At 37.7% G+C, this 23890-nt stretch overlaps 2 protein-coding genes and 2 non-coding genes across 5 annotated transcripts in view; all 4 read left to right on the top strand.

The window, feature by feature from the left end:
• Window positions 1-1319: 1319 nt before the first annotated feature.
• ahcy (adenosylhomocysteinase) lies at window positions 1320-14568 on the top strand. The gene is made up of 10 exons (XM_057846058.1): window positions 1320-1486; window positions 3037-3227; window positions 3736-3811; window positions 6652-6804; window positions 7172-7284; window positions 10410-10617; window positions 10680-10767; window positions 11700-11940; window positions 12017-12088; window positions 14105-14568. Exons 1-10 carry the CDS (start codon window positions 1459-1461, stop codon window positions 14234-14236), a joined length of 1302 nt encoding a protein of 433 aa, XP_057702041.1. The 5' UTR covers window positions 1320-1458; the 3' UTR covers window positions 14237-14568.
• Window positions 3286-3417, top strand: LOC130922467 (small nucleolar RNA SNORA17). Its single transcript, XR_009064514.1, has one exon. It is a non-coding gene; the product is annotated as a small nucleolar RNA SNORA17 (small nucleolar RNA).
• LOC130922459 (small nucleolar RNA SNORA17) lies at window positions 6964-7096 on the top strand. The gene has a single exon (XR_009064507.1). It is a non-coding gene; the product is annotated as a small nucleolar RNA SNORA17 (small nucleolar RNA).
• A 4361-nt stretch (window positions 14569-18929) lies between the features above and the next one.
• raly (RALY heterogeneous nuclear ribonucleoprotein) overlaps window positions 18930-23890 on the top strand; it is a 31658-nt gene continuing 26697 nt past the window's right edge. The window contains exon 1 of one of the 2 annotated variants that reach the window (XM_057847166.1): window positions 18930-19161. In XM_057847166.1, coding sequence (XP_057703149.1) covers window positions 19080-19161 — 82 coding nt within the window. In that variant the 5' untranslated portion in view covers window positions 18930-19079. The remainder of the gene's footprint in view (window positions 19162-23890) is intronic. The other variant, XM_057847167.1, reaches the window with a different exon arrangement.

The following is a 23890-nucleotide window of genomic DNA, read 5'->3' as shown; positions in this document are numbered from 1 at the left end:
CTGGACATAAGGACATAAAAACGGCACAGTTTTTTTCTCTCGCTTTGGATGAGTCTACAGACGTAAGCTATTTATCACGGTTCAGGGTGATTGCAAGGTTTGGACTATGAAAGTGACGAGGGGGGAGGATTTATTCAAGTCTTGAAAGAAAAAAAAATCTACCGATGGATAAACTTGTTTCGGTGTACACTGATGGTGTATAAAAGTATTGCGTGTTAAAACTACTCTTAGAAGTACATTTTCTCAAAAGGCTTCTCAAGTAAATGTAACAGAGTAAAAATAACGCATTACCAGGTGTGCTTGTACAACATCAAAAATCAAATTGATACTAACTGTATCAAGTCACACCTCAAATGAAAGCTCATGATGGCAGCATTCAAGATCAACATTTATTCTTCAAATCTACCCTCATTTATTCCAGAAATGTTAAAAAAAATAAAAACTTTTTATGATCAAATCTGCAGCAAAACAGGTCAAACGCCTAATTGCAACAAAGTGCATCAAGTCACATGTCAAATGAAAGGTTTCGGTGATACTTTTCAGATTTAACATTGTATTGCATGGACACAGCGGAAAGTTTTTAGGTAAAGAAAACTGCTTTTAAAAATGCGAGTCAAGGAGACAGCTGTTCACAGCGTGGCTTTCACCACCAACAGTGAACAGTCAGCAAAAACGGGTCGTGCAAGTTCGGTTTAACCTTTAAAAGTAACCTATTTACCATTTAAAACATCATATACAAGCGTTTGTCCAGGAAAACCATTCTAGATAACATTCTAGACATTTAGAAATAACTCAAACACATTTTGTATTTACTGAGAGTTAGAAGAAGTATTTTTTGTGTTTGCTTTTGTGTGTCTTTTGAATACGTTTTTTTTTTTTTTTTTTTTGTCTTTGTTTGTTCCGTTTTGGTGCGTTTTCTTTAGTTTTTCTTTTTTTTAGTGGGGGGAGTTTATGTGTCCTGTCTCGTGTTTGTGGGAGTTATAATGTGACATTGTCGTTGTGTGCTCGTGTTGTGTTTGCTCGTAGAACATGAATTGAGGTACACTAAACATATGTTGTGCAATATAATCAGTCAATGCACACCCTGTGAGCGTTAAATAAGGTATGTCGTAACGTCAAACGCGATTGCGTGAACTCGAGCTGATATTTTCCTCACCAAACGAGTTGCTCGCAATTCGCATTCACATACCGCGCTTGAAGGCATCATACATTGGGGCGAGTCTGTTCGGCCAACTGACCAATCATGTTGCATACATTTGGGGCGGATGTGATCCCTGGACCAATGGAAAGCCGTAAATCGCCCTCAAGCACCGCCCCCATACTACTGATGCGCCGAGGAATCGCACGGCTGGATAAAAAGCTCGTCGACATGTTTCGGTCCCTCCTCTCTGCGTTTGCTCGTCGGCAAGGCAGCTGCCACTTCGCTCAAGCGACCCCGAATAACACCAACTCGCAGCCATGTCCCAGAAACTCCCCTTTAAAGTTGGTCAGTGTCTTAACTTTCCTTGTTAAACCGTCGTTCTTAACTCTTGTTCTGCGTGGGTGAATGTGCCGGTAGAAACGATGGCTAGTTAGCCCGCCACGGCATGCACACGCGGCGAGGTAAAAAAAAAGCTTTTTATTCGATAAATCTCTATTTATTCTTAGTCGTAAACAACTTTGTGAATAGAAATTATGCTGCTATTAACACTGCGTCTTTTGAAATAGGTAGTATTTACGTCGTGTTGGAATTTTAGGGTGAATAATTTCGGCGAGTCGTCATGTTGAAGCACAATTAGCGGGAGTAGCAGTGGAATTGTATTCTGGGTGTTGTAGTTTTTAAGTATCGCTGGAAGATGCAGCGTCATATCTCTGGGAACACAAACTCCCATGATGCATAGTGAACGGCTCTTTCCTGGCCGGCGTGATTGACAGCGGCAGACTCGCAACGATACACGTGCGCATTACAGTACAACATATAACCGCAAATTGAATGAATATGATGTATGATTTCATTTAAATAGTGATTAAATTGACCTCATTTGACGTTAAATTGAACACTAGCTGTATTGGAAATATTAATCAAAGTTGCTACTCACCCCTGCAGCACTTGGGTTATTTCCTTTTTTTTTCTTTTTTTTTTTTTTTCCCGTACTGCTTGCTTAAAATAGTTAATTGATTCAAATGCATTTATTGCGTTATTGTTTTAGATATGTACTTATTTCATGGGCGACTTTGTTATGTAGCTACATTTCTATTGCAATTTAAATATATAAATACAAAGTACAATTAATCGAACTACACTTAAAGGTCTACAGTATAGAACTTCTCTGCCATTGTATTTTTATTGCTTAGTTTGCAATTTAAATTTCCAAATGACGTACAATTTTTCATGAGAACATTCTCTTACAATAATGTCAAGTAAGGTGAAATACACATGTTGCGTGTAGTGGGATAAGAGCAACAGGGTTAAAGTCCACGTCAAAAGTCAAAGCGGTTCAACACGTCCGTCAATCTGACTAGTGATTGATTCACCGCTTGTTGATATGTCAATGTTCTCCAGACCTTGAACGTTTTCATGACTTCACTTGATGCAGCAACTAATTGACAACTCATCAATTATGAAGTGAATTGACAATTATTTTGTTGATAATGTATTTTTTTAAGACTAGTCTTAAAAGTCTTGTTTTCTTTATAAACCCCACCCCATCAACGGTCAGAAACAAGCTTTTGCCAGTGAAAAAAAACAAATTTTTTGCTTAAAAAAAATTTTTTTTTTAACTATGTTAATTGGTCGTAAGTGCATTTTTTTTTAGGTTAATTATAAAACCAATACTTTCACTATTAACAATTGCGAGATGTAACTGTAATTTGGATGAAAATTAAACTCCAAATGAAAGTTTCTAATTTGGGGGTTTATTCACCAAACATTTAGAAAATATTTTGTCAATGGTAGTTGTTAAGTTGCAGAATCTGCAAAAATGCTGAAATTCAGAGGAGTCGGACCAATTGACGTACGGAATTAAGGCTTTTGTAACGTGACCCGTTGTGGTGCAGCCGACATCAGCCAAGCGGAGTGGGGGCGCAAGGCCATCGCCATCGCCGAAAATGAGATGCCGGGCCTGATGAAGATGAGGGAGCTGTACGGTGCCTCCAAGCCGCTGGCTGGCGCGCGGATCGCCGGGTGCCTGCACATGACGCTGCAGACCGCTGTCCTGATCGAGACGCTCACCGAGCTCGGGGCCGAGGTTTGTACGTATAAATTATGGTAGGGCAGCTGCCCTTGTGTGTTAGTGTGGTGGTGGTGTTGCCCCTTGAGGCGTTGCAGCGCAACAGTCTGTGTTGTAGTTGTGTCAAAAGGTGGCAAAGAGCAAAGGCGGTCGTCTGCACTGAGTCGACCCATCATGACGACTCGGCGTTTTATTGACCGCCGACATATTTTTCCATCAGGCTGCCATTGATGGCACTAGACATCATATTAGTGCCGTCAATGGTGACAGAACATGATCTTGAATTTTTTAAAAATTTCATTTATTACCACCAAGCGGATAAGTTAAGACTTTGAAATTAAAAGTAATAGTCTTTTAAAATTACATTTTCAAAATGGCCTTTTCTTTTTAACACTTCTAAAAAACTTTTTTTAACAGGTTCATTTGAATGATTAAAAAAAATTATTTTAAAGATGCAAGCATAAGTAAATGCTCTAAAAAAAGTTGACGTTTTTAAAAAAATAAAAAAAAAATTTTTTTTTTTTAGGTCCAGTGGTCCAGTTGTAACATCTTCTCCACTCAGGACCACGCGGCTGCCGCCATTGCCAAATCTGGTGTACCAGGTAAGATCCAAGTTATTTAAAGGTGCTATGAAATGCTCCAACAAGTGACTTTAGGATGATGTAACATATTTGACGCCAATCCATCACAAAAAGTGACGGAAAAGACTTAATAAATAAATTAGCCTAATTAGTCTTTTTCTTGGCTGCCACAATTTTTTTTTTTTTTTTAAATCTCCAAACAGTTGGTGTTACATGCAGAATGAGCAGCAAATTTTGGCAGTCTGCTAGCATGCTGACCTCAGGCTTTCTATTCTCTTTTTGCTGTGTGACCGGTCTATCATTCTGTCAACATCTACTAGCTAGCGCTGCACTCGAAAGCTAGACATGATCACCAATTCTGGTTGTGATGTCACAACCAGAATTGCTGGGGGAAAAAAGGGCGTTTCCTGATGCATGTTTGAAATTGCTTAAAAATAGGCCAAAATTTGTTTCCTTTATGTAAAATTATGTAACTGTTGTCATGTTCATTTTTTGCCGTGGTTACCACTAGTGGTGGGAACCTCCGGGTACCTGACGATATGATTTACGATGCAAGGCTCACGATAAAGATGATCTCACAATATGACGATACAGCAATTGTCGATACTTGGGTCAGAAAATAATTTCTAGGATATTCTCCAAAACGAGTAATAAATAGAAAAACAATCTTTTTTTATTCTTCTGCATTGAGGTTATCATTAGTAGACATCCAATCCATTTTAAGTGGGAGGGTGGCAGTGAATGAACGAATTCGCTACCATCCCTCGCGCTTAAACGGATTGGACGTCTATGGTCGTCATTGGCAGCCAATTCCCGGCAATGGGCTCAGTTTGGGGGTATTTCACATCATTTTTTGTTGATTTTCAGTAACTTCCTTTCCCTTTTGGGGCCCCTACGGGTCATTTTCTGTTGATTTTGGGTTACTGTAAAGGAAGTAACTAAAGAATGTCATCAAATGAATGGGAAGTGACTCAAAATCAACAGGAAGTAACCTGTAAATGCCCTAAATCAGGGGTCTCAAACTACGGCCCGCGGGCCGGATACGGCCCACCTCCACATTTGGTCTGGCCCCCTGAACAATACCAGAGAGCATTTTGATTTTTTTTTTTTTTTTTTTTTTTTTTTTTTGTGAAGAACCCAGAGAGGCTTATTTGGTTATCTACAGTATTTAATTAATAGTGTTATTTATTATATATTATATTATATTATATTATTTTTATTTTATTTACTTTTGTTCCTTGAAGAATCCAGAAAGGGTTATTTGATTGTGGCTTTCTGAAAAACAATAATTGTTTACATGTAGGCACTCCTGCAATCGTCACACTCTTTCTGTTACAAACTGACCCCGGCCCCTCATCAGAGTAGGGAAAAGTTATGTGGCCCTCAAAGGAAAAAGTTTGGGGACCCCTGCCCTAAATGAACAAGATCTGACCTGTAAATGCCCACAAAAGACTCTGTGTATGCTCTGGTTTCAACGCCATTGACAGAGCTAGACATCCAATCCAGTCAAAATAAATTGAATGGATTGCACCATCAATGGCAGCTAGTGAGCTAACGTAGGCACTATTCTAATGGAAGATTTTGTTGGTTGCCTTTTTATTTTTTAAAAAATGGACACCTTTTTTAGAACGATTTATCAATTCTTGCTGGGAGCATATCGATAACCTTTTGGGCTACAAAATATCGCGATATATCACCTTTTCGATATATTGTCACTAGGCATGTGCCAGTTTGATATTCTGACGGTATGATAACCTTAAGCCAAAAATATCAGTTTCACAGTATTGCATTTACAGCTCTAAAATGTGTTACTTTGAGATATCTGGGTTTAAAAATAATCCATTGAACAGGATTATTTTTCAAAACATTAGCAAATTGGAACATAAGTATAATGTTAGGTTAAAAATATTCTAAATGTCAACAGTCCTTTAGATGAGCCTAAACCCATAGCCATAGCTCAACATTATTACCATCAGAACAAAAATAATTCAATTATTTTCCATAAAAAGCACAGTTGTATGACTCGTATCATGTTTACATTATGTTGTAGCTGGTGGGAAATGTTCATGACAATGTTTACCAATCTTTAATTTTGTATAAATGCAAAATCATATTGGAGGTATTGCCTTCTCGGCAGCCACCCGCTGAAATTGTTTTACATGTCGGTTGGCCCTCCTCTAAGCCGTGGCCATCTATAACTTTTCTGTAGTTGAAATATTCTCATTCACCTCCTCCAGCCATCATGTAGCACCGCTTACTCACTGACACTCGGAAACAACCGGTGGGGGAGGACTGAGCCTTGCAGCTGCAAGCGAGGGACTTCTCCATGCATTTTTGAGAAATAAAAAAATGGTTAATACCTTAGGGACGGTATGACGGAAATTTTTTGCGGTTTTGAAACCTTGATGTTTTTATACCACGGTATACCTTGAAACCGGTAATCGGCACATGTCTAATTGTCACACTCCTAGTTCCCATTTCATAGCACCTTTCAATTTAAGCTACACTGATGGTCGCTTCTACACAGTTAGGAGAATAAAAATCACAGTAAAGGCTACTCCAGGATCTGTTAGCCTTTAGCTTTTGATTTACGCGTTACCATTGATCCAGTGGATGTTTAGCAAAATTAATAGTTTGATTTTTAAATATTTTGCTGTTTAACTCTGTCTGCAATTGACGGCCATGTAAGTCCAATCCGTTTAAAGTGGGAGGGTTGGCAGTGAATGAACATTGGTATTGGACGCTTCTGGTGATGAGCTCTTTTAAAGAGGTTTAATTTTGTTTGTAAGGACCACATGATTGGACGTCTATCATTGTCAATGGCACTGAAAGCGTTAAATCTACTCAATTGATGTGCACAGTGTATGCGTGGAAGGGCGAGACGGACGAGGAGTACATGTGGTGCATCGAGCAGACCATCTACTTCAAAGACAACCAACCCCTCAACATGATCCTGGACGATGGCGGCGACCTCACCAACTTGGTCCACACTAAGTACCCCAAGCTGCTCCAAGGCAAGATTCTTGACACCAAATCACCACCGGATGGCGCCGAAGCGCCATTTTAGATTGCAGATCAACCCGATAACGAATTTCGCTGATTAATTAATTTAAAAAATACTATCGTTTTCAGACATTGCACAGATTACAAAAATATATACTTATATCCCTTTGAATGCCCCTTGAGGCGTTGCAGCGCAGCCTTCCGTGCTGTAGTTGTGTCAAAAGGCGGCAAAGAGCAAAGGCGGTCGTCTGCACTGAGTCTACGCCTCAGTGATGACTCGGCGTTTTATTGACCGCCAACATGTTTGAGTTTTCTGCGTGACTGTGGTTTTATTTTTCCTTTATAAAATGTATTCAAGTATCTTTCTGTTGCCCTCAGGCATTCGTGGCCTGTCTGAAGAGACAACCACGGGTGTCCACAACCTCTACAAGATGATGAAGAAGGGTGAGCTGAAGGTGCCCGCCATCAACGTTAATGACTCCGTCACCAAGGTAAACAGGGAAATATTAAGGAAAAACTGCATTCTTTTTTGTGTTTATATAAGCATCAGTTTCTAGCTTATTCACATACTCTGATACAACAAACTTTTATAGTATACTTTTTATAGTTCTCATAATCTGAACACTTCATTAATAATTGTAAAATATATATTTTTAATAATTGATATTTAGAAATATTTTTACAAAATTAAATGCGTGTTTTTTTGTTCAGTAAGATTTCTTGTCGGATATTTTTCCCCCTAAAATATTCTTATCAAGTCCTGCTTTTAAGATTTTTTTTTTTCAAATGTTCTACATCTTTTTAAATGCTTTTAACAAAAAAAAAAAAAAAAGCTGCCGTTTTCATATTAATGCTAATAAGCTGCCAAATTATAACTTCTCCAGGAAGATAAAGGTATTTTTAAAAATATACCAAACATATTTTTCTTATATAATTTTCTTTGTCATGACTACTATTGTCAGATTCCATATTTTTCTGTTTGCAGTAAAGGTAAACAAATGGTAAATAACAACAATAATAGTAATTTTATTTACTTATTTTTCAGAATTTAATTAAATAAATACCTTTTTGATTTGAATAAATTAAAAATGTTGTTCAATATTTCTGGGGATATGAATTTAAATATTCCCATACCTTTAACTTTTAAAAGGAAAAGAAGAAAAATCAGTTTTAATTATACTAATCCTTCAAAAAAATGTTTTTTTTTTTTTGCCTAAAAATACTACGATTTTCATATTAATCAACTACCAAAATAAATAAATTTCTCATGAGAACATAAGGGATTATTTTAATACAGCTGTTACCAATCCATTATTTTCATTTTTCTGTCTGTAGAAAAGTTAATTAAATAAGATTGACACATGAACCTTTAAAAAAACATTTAAAAACAAAAAATAGGTTTTGTTGCCAATTTGAGTCCCTGCATGACTGCTGAGAGAGCCTGATTAGGTAAAAAAAAAAAATTCTGAAGTACGGTACAGGTAGTCCGTAGGTTACGACGTACCCGATTTATGTGATTTCGACTTTACGAAGCATGTCTCTCGTCCGCTGTTTTTTCTTCATTCGTTTTTTTTAAGTCATGTAACAGTGTCTTGTCTGCCCCACGTTAGCATTGATGGTAAGTACAGTATTTTTTTTTTTTTTTGTCATTTAATTTTGTTATTTATTAGGTCTAATTCTAAATGGTTGATCTCAACAGTAATTGGTATGCGTATCTGGTATTTCATTATACTACAGTGTATGTGCGGTCTGCTTTCCTTTGTTGTACTCGGACTTGATTGAACTCATGCAAGTGCTATTTTCTGTTTTAAACGTTCCTTTCATGTTGGGAAGTGAAGGTGAATGCTAGTAAACATTACAAGAAGGCAGGGAAAGGGTAAACAACGCAGGCTCGGCAATGCCCCCACGTTAGCTCGATATTAGCCCACTAGCTTATTGAGCAGTGTTCGTTTTCACCGCTGGACCGGCGCCACTAATAGCTTCCGTGTTCCTTGTTGAATTGGAAAGACTTGGACTTTATTTCCCTCTGTATTATTGTACAGCTATTGAGGTATGTTTTTGCAAGTAAATATCTCTATTGTTTTACTTTATAGCATTTGTAAGCTTGATCTCATTGTTGTATTTTCTAGTAGTGTGTTCATAGTTTGACGGTGGCAAATTAATGTCCGTTGTAGGGCTGCAGCTATCGAATATTTTAGTAATCGACTGAAAGTTCTATCTATTCTAAGAGCAATTATGAATATACATGAGAAAAAAAGACATTTTATTCAAAATTGAACCATTTTCAGTCAATGTCTTTATTTTCGATGTACATTGTTGAAAACAGCCAACAGTTGCATCTCAGATGTGACTAAAGAAAAATTCACTGCTTTTACTTAAAAAAAAAAAAAAACTTCTAGATCTTAAAAAAAACAAAAAAACATATTTCTTACTCTTACCTAAAAATATAATTACGCTTAATAACACACATCACTTGAAAGCTATGTGTTTTTCCTCACCTGTTTCAATTGAATTTCCATTTGTGTCAAGCTATTTTTAAGTTCTAGTTAAGTTTTAAGTTGGTCTAAACTGTAAGTACTGATAGGATTTTGAGTTTTTGCAGTGTTCAAAATAAATGTATGATACCTGCTGTATTGGAGCACATTAGGGACCAGTGCTACTTGGTGTTTTATTCAGCAATGACTACTGAGCTAAAACTGACAGTTAGCTTTATTAGGTTTTAATTTTACACCCTCATCACTCTACAGCGCAGTGTTTTTACAGATTAAATAAAGCCTGTATGTAAGACACGTTAGCCACGCATCGACAGTGGTCATAATCAATAGAAACCTAGCCCTCCGAAGGGCTAACGTTATGTGAGCGAGTGACAGTAACGTTAAATTTATTAGCGCTGAGAAGTGTACTGCTTAAAGATGGCGGCTGTTTACTAACGCTGCCCAGACACGGCCGAGTCTGTCATTTCGGATCTAGTTCTAAATGCATGCGATATCTATGAGACTCATCGGATACTACCTGCTACCACACTAGCATCATGTGGGCATAGTTTTTAGCAATGTCGGCGTAGTTTATAGCGGCTGTCGGCTGCAGCAAGTTTTTTTTTTTAAATTGCTTCTTCCTCTATGCACGTGACGTCAGCGCGTTGTCCCGCATTAAAAGTAGTCCGGGTAAAACATGATGCTTAGAGTTGGCAAAATTAAACGATTCCTTGAGGTGAATAAAATTACTCGGATCAGTTTTTAAACTCGAGTTACTCGAGTTGCTCAAGTATTTGTTTCAGCTCTAGTCAGTTGTAAAAAGAATTATGGTGTGTTCGCTGTTACCAGAGGGAAGTAATATCTATTTTTTTACCTCATTTGATTAATATGACATATAATGCATGTTTTGGGATATTTGGGTATTTAGGGGTACTTACAGGGTTAATTCCAGTTTACGCGGAATTCGGGTTACGTGGCCAGGGTAGGAACGGAACTCGTTCGTAACCTGGGGACTACCTGTATTTTCATTTTAACAAACATTGCCTATGTTAGTCTATGTGTTTACTAATTTATTTAAACTTTTTTCCTATATTTTTCTCACATGTCAAAAAAGAATAAAAAATGTATATTTTTTATATTAGAGCAAGTTTGACAACTTGTACGGCTGTCGCGAGAGCTTGATCGATGGCATCAAGCGTGCCACAGATGTGATGATCGCCGGCAAGGTGGCGGTGGTAGCTGGCTACGGCGACGTGGGCAAAGGCTGCGTGCAGGCCCTGCGTGCGTTCGGCGCCCGCGTTATCGTCACAGAGATCGACCCCATCAATGCCCTGCAGGCCGCCATGGAGGGTAATAACGCCTTTTGCCCCAGGCATCAGTGTGCCGACTTTTCACCTCGACGTCCTCGGCAGGCTATGAGGTGACCACCATGGATGAAGCCTGCCTGGAAGGCAACATTTTTGTCACCACCACCGGCTGCGAGGACATTATTCAGGGACAGTAGGTGGCGCTTTCATTTTTTTCTTTCTCTTCATTTTGTTTTAATTTTGCATTCCATTTTATTATTTCTTGGTCCATTTTCGAGTCCCTGTTTTGAGTTGTAATGTTTTCAATATTTTTTTTTTAATTTATAAATCCAATTTTGTACTCCTATTCCCCTTAACTTGTGCGTATTGTAATATTCTGATTTTTTTTGTTTGTTTCTATTTCCAATTTTGTGCTCCTACACCCCCATCTTTGGTACATTTTGTGTTCCTGCTTTGAGTTGTATTTCCTGTTATTATTATTTTTTTTATATATTTTGGTGTTACATCCTTTTTATTTTTTGCTTAGCCCATATTTTCTTTTTGGGTTTTTTAAAGACACTTTTTGTCAATTTTGTCTTATTTTTTTCTCCTTGGTGTTTATTTTGCTTTTTAATGTATTTTTTCCCCCCAATTCTTGTTTTTGTTCCATTTTTAAGTACCTTTTATGAGTATTTTTTGCAGATATTTGGTACTTTTCAGTTTAATATTTGATGAATTAATTACTACACAATTTTTTGTTCCACTTTTAGTGAGTTTTTTCTCTGTTTTGTCTCTAGTGTCCCCCCCCCAATTGTAGTGTTTCATTCTTTTTTTTTTTCCCTTTAGGCCCCATTTTTTAAAATTTAATAAACCTGTTTTCAATTTTGTTTTCCTATTTCATTTTGATTTTTTTCCCCACATCATTTTTTAAACCTAGTGTTTGTCAATTTTGTGCTACGTATTTTTTTGTTTCATTTTCTCCTATTTACTGTTTTTTTTTCTTTCTTTTTTTTTTTAAACTTTATTTTGTTTTCGGATTTCTCTCTCCTTTTTGTTTTCCTTTTTATCTGTTATTTTATTCCCCCTCCGCCCATCTTATTCATGATTTTCATTAAGTCATCGTAAAATTGAGCGTTTTTGCCACAGCCACTTCAGCAGCATGAAGGATGACGCCATCGTGTGCAATATCGGGCATTTCGACTGCGAGATCGACATGAGCTGGCTGAACGAAAATGCCGTGGAGAAGATCAACATCAAGCCGCAGGTGGACCGCTACCGGATGAAGAGCGGGCGCCACATCATCGTGCTGGCTGAGGGCAGGCTGGTCAATCTGGGCTGCGCCATGGGACACCCCTCCTTTGTCATGAGCAACTCCTTCACCAATCAGGTGACAGTGATTTTATGCGCAGGCATTTAGTTCGCCGGCCTTCAGAATTTTTCATGGTTCTGTGTTTGCGTCGCAGGTTCTTGCTCAGATCGAATTGTGGACCAACACCGCCAAATACCCCGTGGGGGTCTACTTCCTCCCCAAAAAGGTCAGGAATGTTGTAGTGTGCTTCTCTAACGCCACCAAAATAAATGTCTGGATGCACACAGTCTAGTCACTTTTCTAGTCAGTGCGTTTTTATTAAGGGTGTAACGGTACATGTATTTGTATTGAACCGTTTCAGTATGTGGTGCTCAGTTTGGAACAAAGGCGTACCAAACGAGTTTCTGACGTAATATAACCCTTACTTTTCGAGGCTGTGAGTCGATCGGGTTACAGATTCTTTGTGTAGATTATATTTACTCAGTCTTCTCTACTGTAATGAGGACCAACACGATACGACAGTATAACCCAGAAACGTCAACGGCGTAACAACGTGGCCGCCTCGAGAACGCAGTGAAATGTGGGCGTTAAAGTCAATCAGCCAATGCACAACAGTCGCAGTGCGGCCTCGTGTTAAACGTGTCCCAGAAGCGGCTAAACCCGACGCACACAAAAAGAACGGCAGAGTTTATCATTTGATGCGAGACGCGACCATTCTGGGTCAATACTACTACCGGTAGCTAGGATCTGGCAGACCGTAAGTCACTCGTGTAAAAATACGGTGGATCCGGTCGATTTTCAAACTAATATGCAATCGTAACCTACTTTTTGACTCTTATCACATCTCTTGAGTGGTAGATCGGGGCACAGTTGACTTGTCTTTGTTGATTTACTGCTGTCTTCTCTGCTATAATAACCAACACGGCCCCGTGTGCTCGTACCACAACAAAACAAGTTGGAACTAATATTCACATAGGAACTAAAGTTATACAACATAAAATTTACAATATAAATGAATACTACATCACATTTGGAAAATAAACACATAATAAAATAATGGCCCATTTAAATAAATTGAAATGAGCTAAAACACCTGTAATTAAATAATAATATACAGATCCTACTTACACAGTTGATTTCTGTGCGGCGCTTTAACTTGAGAAAATCCAACAATAAAGCTTTTGAAAACCGTTCATAAGAAAAATTGAGGCAATTTCTTTGTAAAATACATGTTAAAATCGTTTTCATTAGGATTACTTTACTCTTTAGCACAGGACTTCTTTTTTCTTTCTTTCAGAAAGAAAGCTGACTAATACGCGGAGTCTGAAAGGCAAATTGTTGTTGGATTATCTTTGAATACCCGCTACTTTTTGAGCAGAATTCTAGCTTTGTATAGGCTAATGTTCCTATTGTCGAAAGCACAAAGGTGTGTAATAAACAACTAGCACATTTATATTTTTTATTTTGTTTTCTTGAGTACGTACCGAACCGAGATTTTTGTGTACCGTTACACCCCTAGTTTTTCTACACTTGTTCTACGTTTTTTTTTTTTTTTTTGCCTTTGCAGTTAACATGTTTTCATGCTTTGTTTGGGTCCTGTTTGTTTTTCTTGGTGTTTTTCCCCCTCTACCTTTTCAATTTTGTACCCCTATTTTCCCCAGAGTGTTTCGTTCCTTTTTTTGTTTTCACTTTTTTTATTTGAAAAACCTTGGGTAGGTTCGTACCACAGGTATTATTATTATTGCACAAATCCATTTTTTTTTTCCTTCTCTTACTACTTGAGGTATTAACTTGAAAAACCTTGGGTAGGTTCGTACCACAGGTATTATTGCACAAATCCATTTTTTTTTTTTCCCTTCTTTCTTCTACAAGTCGAATCGCATAGAAGTGGACCATTTCAAATACGATCTAGGTCACTTTCGTATGTGTTTTTAAATCTGATTTGATTTTTCAAAATGTGGCGACGGTCCGAACTCTCACGTCTCCCAAATGGGAATTCATGCAGCTATTACTGTATGTCAGCAAAGAGCGACAGTCGGGGAGGACTGCAGCAATGGAGCTGTGTTACTGATGACGCCTAGCTAGAGCTCAGCTTTTAGGCAGGAGGGTGGGCTTGATCATGGGCACCCGACAGTATAAATACTTGATTTTCGGACACCCATATTTTTGACTTTCACCTTTAGTGTTCCTCTACCCCCACACATAAAATAATTCTTTTTTTGTTTGTTTGTTTTTCCCCCAGTTGGACGAGCAGGTAGCAGCGGCCCACTTAGACAAACTGGGCGTGAAGCTGACCAAGCTGACGGACAAACAGGCTAAATATTTGGGCCTTCCCGTGGAAGGCCCCTTCAAGCCCGACCACTACCGCTACTGAGAAGGGTCGCTGATAAGTTTTCCAGTCATCTGCTGTCATTTCCTCTCCTAGACGGAATCGAATGAAGCCTTTTGCCCCCCTTCATCTGGACAGTTAGCGTTTTTAGCCAGCTAACCGACAGCCGAGGGCCTTTTTTTGCAGTTAGCACTTAGCGCTCACTAAAACGACCACCACTTCTGGGTGGCGGCAGAGGAGAAAATTCCAAATGAGGTCTTAATCTTTCAATACTGTAATTTAAATTGACTCGAAGGGTCTCTCGGCGACCGCTCTTTTCACTGGGACGCTCGCCAATTTTGGTGATGATTGTGAATAATAAACATGGTCGCTGACTATTTTTTTTTCTTTTCTTGCGAACGTCTCTACAAATAATATATTCAGGTTATGACATGCCTCAACGGGAGGAGGAATGACTCTTGTTGCGAGTGAGATTTCTGGTTACGAAAGGCAGAAATACAAAACAGTATTGAGAGCTGCGTGTATGTGCAGCTACTCAAAGCTTCCAGAGTTTACTGAAAGTAACGTACTTACAGCTGCTCTGCTATTGGCTATTGCTTAACATCTTCCTGGCATCCAGTTGGCTAACAATGTACGATGTATTAACTTATTGGAATAGAGGAACAGAAAAGTTATTTTGTTGATCCAAACAAAGCAAGAGATAATAGAAAAGAATGAAAAAGGGGTTTGGTTGGTTGATTAAGCCAAAGAATATGGCAGTAACACATCAACAATCGGCACGTTAAGGCGTCGCGTGGACGGTTCCAGAAGTTGGAAAAAGAGGACCAGAATTCACTCTTGTTGGTGAGGCAAGTAACGGTGACCAAAAAGCGGCTGACGGATTAGTGCTAAAATTGAAAAAAATTGGTGATTGATGAGGGCAAAATGAGCTGAGGACCGCAGTTGAATGGTAAATGACCATCATTATTCGTCTTTTTTTTTTTTTTTTTTTTTTTTTTAATACACATTATGCGTAACTTTCATTTTGCTTATTGTGCAATGGTCTAGTTGAAACATTTTGATGCATTTTTTAATAAAGCGAAACATCTGAATTTTAGGGGCTTGGAACTGATAAGGGCATTTACGTGGAAAATGCATCAACTTACAGAATTCTTAAGGTTAAACAACTTCTAGAACCAATTTTGTAAGTACAGGTAGCACTGTATAATTAAAAGCCATTGTTGATTGCTGCCTACCCTCCTAATCCAAATGGATTGGATGTCTAATTGTCAAAGGCAGCCAATGAGCTAATATTGTGGCCTACATTATCTTAAATAAGATGTCTACTGTGTGTGGATAATGGGTCTCAATGAGAATATTTTTATTTTTTTTTCCAAATTTTTAAAACTGATATAAATTTATGAAATGTTAATATAAAATTCATTCATTGCCTGCCATTGACAGTGATTGGTGTCATTTATACTGGGTTGAGAATTTTTTCAGGCAATCGAAAGCCTTTATTGTCATTATACTGAGTGCAATGACATGTAAAGCACCTTGAAAGGTGGAAAAGCGCTATATAAATATAAGACCATTATGACATTAAAGCTTCGCCATAACGTGCATCACATAAAGCAAAAGTACAAAACCGAGAATATAAAAAAAAGCACCTCTAATATCCCCTCGACAATATTGCCCACACGCCAGTGTTTACGTTTTTGCAATGTTTATGGGGAACCTCTTACTTACAGGCTTTAATAAGGCACAATGTTCTCTTTTACTAAAATGTTATTAGAAGCACAAAATATTGCCATTAATTTAAAAATCTATAATTTTGTACATGTTTTGATCTATGGAGGGCGGCATGTTTCAAGCGCGTAATGGATGCTTGTGGTGATGACGTAATTTGTCACTGTCACTAGACAAACACTACGGGGTTACTGCAATTCCTTCTACATGGCGAGACGTCCAACGCATGCGCACATTGGTTAAAAGCGGCGAGTACTTCTTGTGTTTTTATTGAGTCTTTACCTTTTTCATTGCCTCAAAATACTTCTTGCATGTGTTTCCCTCTCATACTTTTAAGCATTTTGTTTTCTTGTGGTAGCTGTAAAGCAGATTGTTGATCTGTTGACCACATTGGTCATGTAGCATATTTAAACCACCCTTATTTTTTATTACTATGTTTAAGTATTTCCTTGAGGTATCTTTTGTATGTTCTGTCTGTATGCATCTAAACAAAACAAGCTGAAAGCGCACGGTAGTACTTTGGGTGTCCAATTTGCCTCTTATAGGACATATCGCCTGTGTAGCACATTTTGGCAGTTTTTTTTCCCCCTAACACTCGTCTCATCCATGTAACCATGTGACGTCACCGCCCTGTGATGTCAACAACAATGGCGACCTACTAATTAATTTTATAATATGTATAAGAACGAAAACATCAAAAGGGGTTTCAATATCAACTTATTATTACTCATAATAACATTTCTCTTTTAAGAACATCTTTCTATCTGTGGATTCCTTTAAAAGTTTCAGTGAAATGATTTTTCACTTTGATCCATGGAAAGGATGGAGATGGGAAAGAAGGGTGGGAGGAAGGAACTAGAGTGGTAGTAGGTAGGGAAGGAAGGGGGGGAAAAAAAAGGTTTACTCACTCGTTGCCTGCCACTAACAACATCGACGGACGTCAATTTGTTTAAACTGCGAGGACTGTCTGTCAATGTTCATCTTCCAGTGCCATTTCATCCCCCCACACCAGTCTAAATGGATTGACTGTCTAGCGCCTTCAATGGCAGCCAATGAGTGCCCTACAAGGGGCTAATCATTTTATTTCCCTGACTTTATTTGAGGAAACTTAAAAGTAAAAACAAAATGTGCTTTCCACACACATTTCCACGCTTTGATTTGGAGCAAAAATGAAAACACTGTAAGAAGATTTGAGCAAGGTCTTTCTGTTGTATTGATTTGCTTTCCTTTCAAGTGTTTAGTTTGTTTTCTAATCCCAAATATGGGCGCCGGCTCAAAAAGAAAGCACATTTGAAGCTTGAACACGGAACAACTCGACTACTGAATTGAGGTCACTGTGGAAATGAGATGGAAGGTGAAAAGGCGCCTTTAATTAGCCTTTGTTTTCATCTTGCCTTATCAATAGGTGTGAGAGATGAAAGGTCTTGTGGGAACACTCGATTAGGCGGAGTGGAGCAATTAGCAGCGATGCTAAAGACAGCTAAGTGACTGATGGTGTGCACGTGCACAAAACAGGCTTAATTTATTAATGGAACTCCATTAGAGCCAACATTAAATCAATCAATAAAACCCAACCATTAACCAACCCTAGTTGTGATGGTGCTTGAGCCTACATTTCTATTTGTATTTCATTTTATATTCATTAATTTTTTTAGCTTGACCTGTTCAGCTGCTTAGACACTCAGAATAGAAATCTGAGCGTCCTTATGGTCTGAACAGTTTTACTGTATCACATGGGTTTTGATATACTCCCATTGTGGTTGTTCATTGTTTTATTCATTAGGAGAACGTGAACAGGAAGGGGTGATGGGGGTCAGAAAGGATGGAAAGAGAAGAGGGGAATAACTAACTACAAGAAATAAATTTTTTATACGCCTATACTACCTATGAACATAGAAGTGCTATTGGTAGGTCATTATATTTACCCGTGAATGCCATGTAGGGAGCCTGATAACCAGAGGTGGGTAGTAACGCATTAAATTTACTCAGTTACATTTAATTGAGTAACCTTTTGAGAAAAAATTTACTCCGTTACATTTAATTGAGAAAAATATACTTCTAAGACTAGTTGTACTAAGCCATACTTTTTACTTGAGTACTTTAGTTTTTGGACTATAAGCTTCTACTTTTTTCCCTCATTTTGAATCCTGCGTCTTATATTCCAGTGCGGCTTATTCGTTGATTGGCTTGTTACACTTTATTTGATAGCAGCATCATAAGACTGCCATAAGACCTGATAATTATGACACTATCATAGGCATTACTGAATGCTTATGACAAATGTCATCCGGCAAATTATGTCACTAAATCCATTTATGTCCAGTTCGGATCTTTTACGTCCATTCAAAGTGAGATAATTTGCCGGATAACACTAAATGACATCTGTTATAACCATTCAGTAATACTCATGGCAGTGTCATTTCATAATAACGAGGGTCTTATGAAAGTCTTATGGCGCTGCTGTCAAATAAAGTGTTACCAAATATAACTAGCAATTAATGAAACAACTCGAACAGGAACTGAAAAAATAATTTACACAGAACATGAATTTTGATTGTTATTTACATCTGTAGCGCTGTAATGCATCCTAGGAGGCGTGTTGGCCGACAACAGTGTTGACAGCAGGTGGCAGCAGAGGTTGACTGTCTACCCAAAGGGAGCAGTGATGGCCAAATAAAGCTTCGTGAAGCATTGAATCATGGTGGTTAATTTTTAAAGATGCACCGATACCGATACTAGTATCGGCAGGGGGCGCCGATCCGGCCCGAAATGGTGGTATCGGCGAGTACCAACAAAGACGGCGCCGATACCATTTAACGGTCCATTATTATAACATTTGACCACAGCCTTTTTCTCCTCCTGGCGCTCACTACACTCTGTCTCTGTGTTGTGTGATGACACGTGAACACCAAGCAGCTATCGCTATTGGCCTGCTCCAGACCAATGAGAGCGAGCCAATAGCCACTCCTGACCAATCAAAAGGGGGCTTTTTCACATGGACGAAAAACAAACCAGGAAATATGGCGGCGGTCGGGAAATCCCGTCGATTAAAATCAATGGCTGCATGCAAGATTTGCGGCCTGAAAGTTTGGAGATGCTGAGTTAAATCGGCCAGTTTCAATACCTTGAACTTGATAAAACATTTGAAGACGAAACGTGAATGAACACAACGAGTTTGAGCCTGCAAGAGCAGGACTGCTATCCAGAGGAAGAAGGCCGCTGGACCGGAGCAACAATCTCTGGTCAGTTCAATTCGTTTACTTTACTTTTATTGTCTTTTACTGAAAGAAATGCCGCAGTAATTTGGGAAGTGTTTCCAAAGTATTGTTGCCACCTTTCAGAAATAGAAATAAGGGACTCCCACCTCCCGAAAAAAAGGAGAGACGGGATGCTGCGGTCAATTATTATTACTTATAATTGTTAGCGTCCGCAAATGCAGAAACAAGGTTGAACCTCGAAGCAGACAACAAGCGGGGGATACATAAAAGGGTTTAATGATTGCAAACAAAAAATAACACGCGATCGCGGGATAGTAGAAATAACAAAAGGAGTCCGTGACAGCAGGTCGACGGACAAACTAAGACGATAGGCAGTGGTTACAAACGAGAGCAGCACACTAACAGAAAAACCCAATGCAGGGGCATAACAAGTAAATGTAGCGAGATTATTGTGCCAGATGTCAAATAGCGATCAGCAAGGCAAATATCTCGGCAGCCTTCTCTGAGATCACCCGTGCTTAAATGCTGCGTTGATGAGCCTGCATTGGATTCAAGTGCCACGCCCCCACGCCCAGCAACAAAACACAATCTAACCAGCAGCAGAAGGTGACAATAATTTCATGAAAGTTGCACTGTTTGGACTTTGAGAGGTTTAAAAAAGTTTATTCAGTTCATTCAGAGTTTATTATTATGAATTTATTTTTACTTTCTTACTGTTGGGCTAGTATTATACATGTATTATTAATTTCACAAATTTAGCACTATTTTGGCCTTTGAGAGCCAAAGGTTTATTCAACTATTGTCTACTAGGGTTTAGTGTACTTTTTCCTATTTTGCAAAGGTAAGCAACAGCCTGACAAAGCCTTGATAGCAATGATTTCACATCCAATTATGTAGCTCTTTGGAAAAAAAAAATATATATATATATATATATATATATATATATAAACGGGGTGGTATCGGTATTGTACCGGCCGAAACTGCACAGCCAGGTATCGGTATCGGGGCCAAAAAATGGTATCGGTGCAACACTATTAATTTTGTCCTATTACAGTCTTGTGATCCTGCTGTCAAATAAAGTGTTACTGGTTAATCTTTTGGTGTAAATATCGCATAGTACAGTGAGGACAGCAGCGGCTTATAGTCCAGTGCGGCTTATCTATGAACGAATGCCATTTCCATGTCATTTGGTGGGTGACTGCTTAGAGTCAGGTCCGCCTTATAGTCCGAAAATTTCGGTAGATTTGTGTAACATTACTATTACTCTGCTACTTTGGGCTATACTAGTCATAACATTTTGCCTCTTATTTCTACATATTAAATTTATTTATTTTTGCCAGTGATGCCAACAGTAGCTCTTCCGGCTTCAATGAGACGTGGCAACAATAATCACATGACTCACTTATACCAATCAGACTCAAGCTTGCCGTTCTATGATCACGGCAACCTGTTCAATCATGTGGCGTCTTTAAAGCACCGTAAAATATTAGGTATTTGATATAGAGCGCCCCCGTAAACATGATTCGAAAGCGCGGATTTTAGCTTCTCTCCAAGTTTCTATTTGGCACCGATTGACCATGGAAAACCTGAGATATGATCCTTTTCGTATCATAATAGGAACTATGAATGAACTATTTACTATTCAAACTATGTTCTCCACTAGAGGGCACTCATGCTCTTTGAAAGAATGATACTTCATTTCTGTAATTTTTTTTCTCTAACTGAAATTTAAAGTTTTTTTTTTTTTTTTCTGGCTTAATGTGGTGTGGTAATTGGTTATCATACAGTATAATAATAACACTTCATATAGACTATAATAACTGCTGAGAAAAAAACATGCCATTGTTAAAAAAAATATCAAACACCGTGAAAAGTTACGATGTTACTCATTACTTGAGTATTCTTTTCACCAACTTTTTTTTTTTTTTTTTTTTTTTTTTACTGGTACTTGATTACATTTTTTGGATGACTACTTTTACTTGAGTAAGATGGCGGTGATTTACAGAGCAACGCGTTCCTTTGCCGCAGAACTATCGAATCCTCATTGACGCCGTAGTCGCTACGCCGTCACCGCAACGCAGAAGCTTAACTCAGGCTTAACTGTGGATATGTTGACATCCTATTCTATGCTACCTGATCTCTAATCCTGGCACCGACAATCTCTCTACCTGAGTGAGTCTAATTGCACTCAGTCATGTGTGAACCCCCCTCAGATGTGTGATAGTTTTGCAGAAAAGTGGAAGTGCTGCACGGGGGCTGCCCCAGGACCCTGGCACCCCCCACCCAACCAGTGGGGTATAATAAATTCATGAATAAATAGATGTTTGTTTGTTTGTTTTTTCCCCCAATATATACTCCACTAATTCTTACGAGGGTTAGGGTGCAGGGCCTATAATTTCAAATTTATTTATTTATTTTTTTCTTTAATATACTCATTTAATTAAAGAAAAAAACTAATTTAGATGGGGTTTTTTTTCATTATCTGAACCCTTCATCTTCATAAAGAAGTGCCTATAATTTTGAGTTTTCTTGATTTTTTTTTTTTTACATATAATTATACCAAATATAGGTTTTTAAAAAAATTATGAAAATTCAGATGTATTTTTATTTTTCATTACCGCTCACCCTCACAAGGATCACTATGGTGGTCAATTTGGATTTATTTTGAGAATTATTTCAATTTTTATTGAGATTTTATTTTGGAATTGAATATTTAGTTCAATTTGAATTTATTTTTCTCATATTTGAATTCAACATTTCTTAATTCTTTTTAAAGCATATTATTTTAATTTAGATTGAATTTTTTTTTTGTCATTATCTGTACCGCTCGACCTCACAAAGGTCACGGGGGTGCCGGAGTCCATATTTTTAGATTAGCTGGTAGTTTTATACATTTTTGTCAATTTCAATTTATGTATTTCACCCTCACCCCATTCTTGTTCCTGGCACAGTACGAAATAATTTCATCAGTCAAAATTAAGCACTGAAATAAATCAATTAAAACATTTGATGAAACCAGATTACGCAGTTTTTTTTGGCACTTCTAGTCCTCATTGGCTGCCACTGACGGCGACAAAGGGCCAATCTGCCAAATTGATTTGGACGATTGCCGTCAATGAGTAGCAAAAGTTGACTTCTCGACATTTCCCGGTGATGGCAAATGTGACGATGAGCGCTCCCGACGCTCCCCATGAATAATCCACCGCATTAGCGCTCGCTAACACCATTAGCGTCACGTCGCTAGCGGTTATGCCTCATCCGTCAGCTCAATTCCCACGCAAAGACATCAAAACACTCAACTTTCTACTTCGACATGACTTATTATTCATGTTTGAGTGACATTGACAGCGATAGACGTGCCGCAGGCCCTCCCGACTCCAAATGTATTGGACGTCTATCGCTGCTAATGAGTTAATCGTGCGGAAGTAATGAATTGATTTGAAATGAGAACGGAATTTAGCTGCGCTCAGCAACAATGTAAGTGGAAGTTTAATTGTATCCCTAAGCAACACATTGACACTTAGCATAGCACGAGTGCGTGCACGTGTGCTAGCGTGAAAAGGCAGCAGATAGCGCCGTCGTTAGCTTAGCTTGAATTCCGTTCACGCTAGAGCTGGCTAATGCTGCAATGGTTAATTGACTAGTTTAATCGATGATCAAATAGATTAGAATAAAATAGAACTTTTTTCATGTCTGAATAATTTAGTTTTGAGCCTTTAAGAGCAAATAGTACATTAAGTATTTTTCATTTTTACGTGTTTTACCCCTTGACGCCTGAATTTACATTTAATAAATTTACATGAAGCACTGGAGGAATACATACATATAGTATTAATACAAAAAATACTATACTAGTCCTTCTAAAAAAATGAGCATATTGTGATAAAGTTCATTATTTTCTGTAATGTACTGATAAACATTAGACTTTCATATATTTTAGATTCATTACACACAACTGAAGTAGTTCAAGCATTTTTTAAAATTTAATATTGATGATTTTGGCAAAAAAGTCAAGAAAAACCAAAAATCCCTATCTCAAAAAATTAGCATATCATGAAAAGGTACTCTAAAGAAGCTACAAACCTAACATATACAAATAAAATTGAATTGAATCTGAATCAAAGAATTAACTCAAAACCCGTGCGAAAGATTTCTGAGGCTTCTAAAAACTCCCAGCCTGGTTCATTACTCAAAATCGCAATCATGGGCAAGACTGCCGACCTGACTGCTGTCCAGAAGGCCATCATTGACACCCAAAAGCAAGAGGCTAAGACACAGAAAGAAATTTCTGCGCGAATAGGCTGTTTATCAGTGCAATACAGAAAATAATTAACTTTATCACAATACGCCAATTTTTTGAGAAGTAATAATATATAGAAAATTCGATGGGAAAACAAAATACATCTAAAAATGTAAAAATTCTGAAATAAAAACATTAAAATAGCTTAAAAAATTAACTTTTTATTTTAAAAAAACTAATGATACATTTTCAAAATCGTTTTTTTATTTAATTTTTAAAGATTTTTAACCCCTTGATGCCTGAATTTAAATATAAAAATATACGTAAAGCATTGAAATGTTTAAAAAGTACATAGAAAATACAAATACTAAATATTGGGGAAAAAAGCATTTTAAAAAAATAAAAATATGAAAGATAAGAAATAAAATTCATAAGAAATTGAAAAAAATATTTAAACTTTAAAAAAAAAAAAAAAAAAAAAAAAAAAACATATATTTAAAAAATCCTGGTTCA

This window comes from Corythoichthys intestinalis, chromosome 9 (assembly GCF_030265065.1).
Source record: "Corythoichthys intestinalis isolate RoL2023-P3 chromosome 9, ASM3026506v1, whole genome shotgun sequence".
Taxonomy (NCBI): Eukaryota; Metazoa; Chordata; class Actinopteri; order Syngnathiformes; family Syngnathidae; genus Corythoichthys; species Corythoichthys intestinalis.
Note: the sequence above shows the minus strand (reverse complement) of the source record. Positions and strands in the feature narration are given on the sequence as shown.

Bases quoted from the DNA above. Each gene is read 5' to 3' on its own strand.
- ahcy (XM_057846058.1), top strand. From the start codon at position 1,459: ATGTCCCAGAAACTCCCCTTTAAAGTTG. The intron at 7,285-10,409 runs GTAAACAGGGAA...TTTTTATATTAG, and splicing joins TTAATGACTCCGTCACCAAG to AGCAAGTTTGACAACTTGTA. The intron at 11,941-12,016 runs GTGACAGTGATT...TTTGCGTCGCAG, and splicing joins GCAACTCCTTCACCAATCAG to GTTCTTGCTCAGATCGAATT.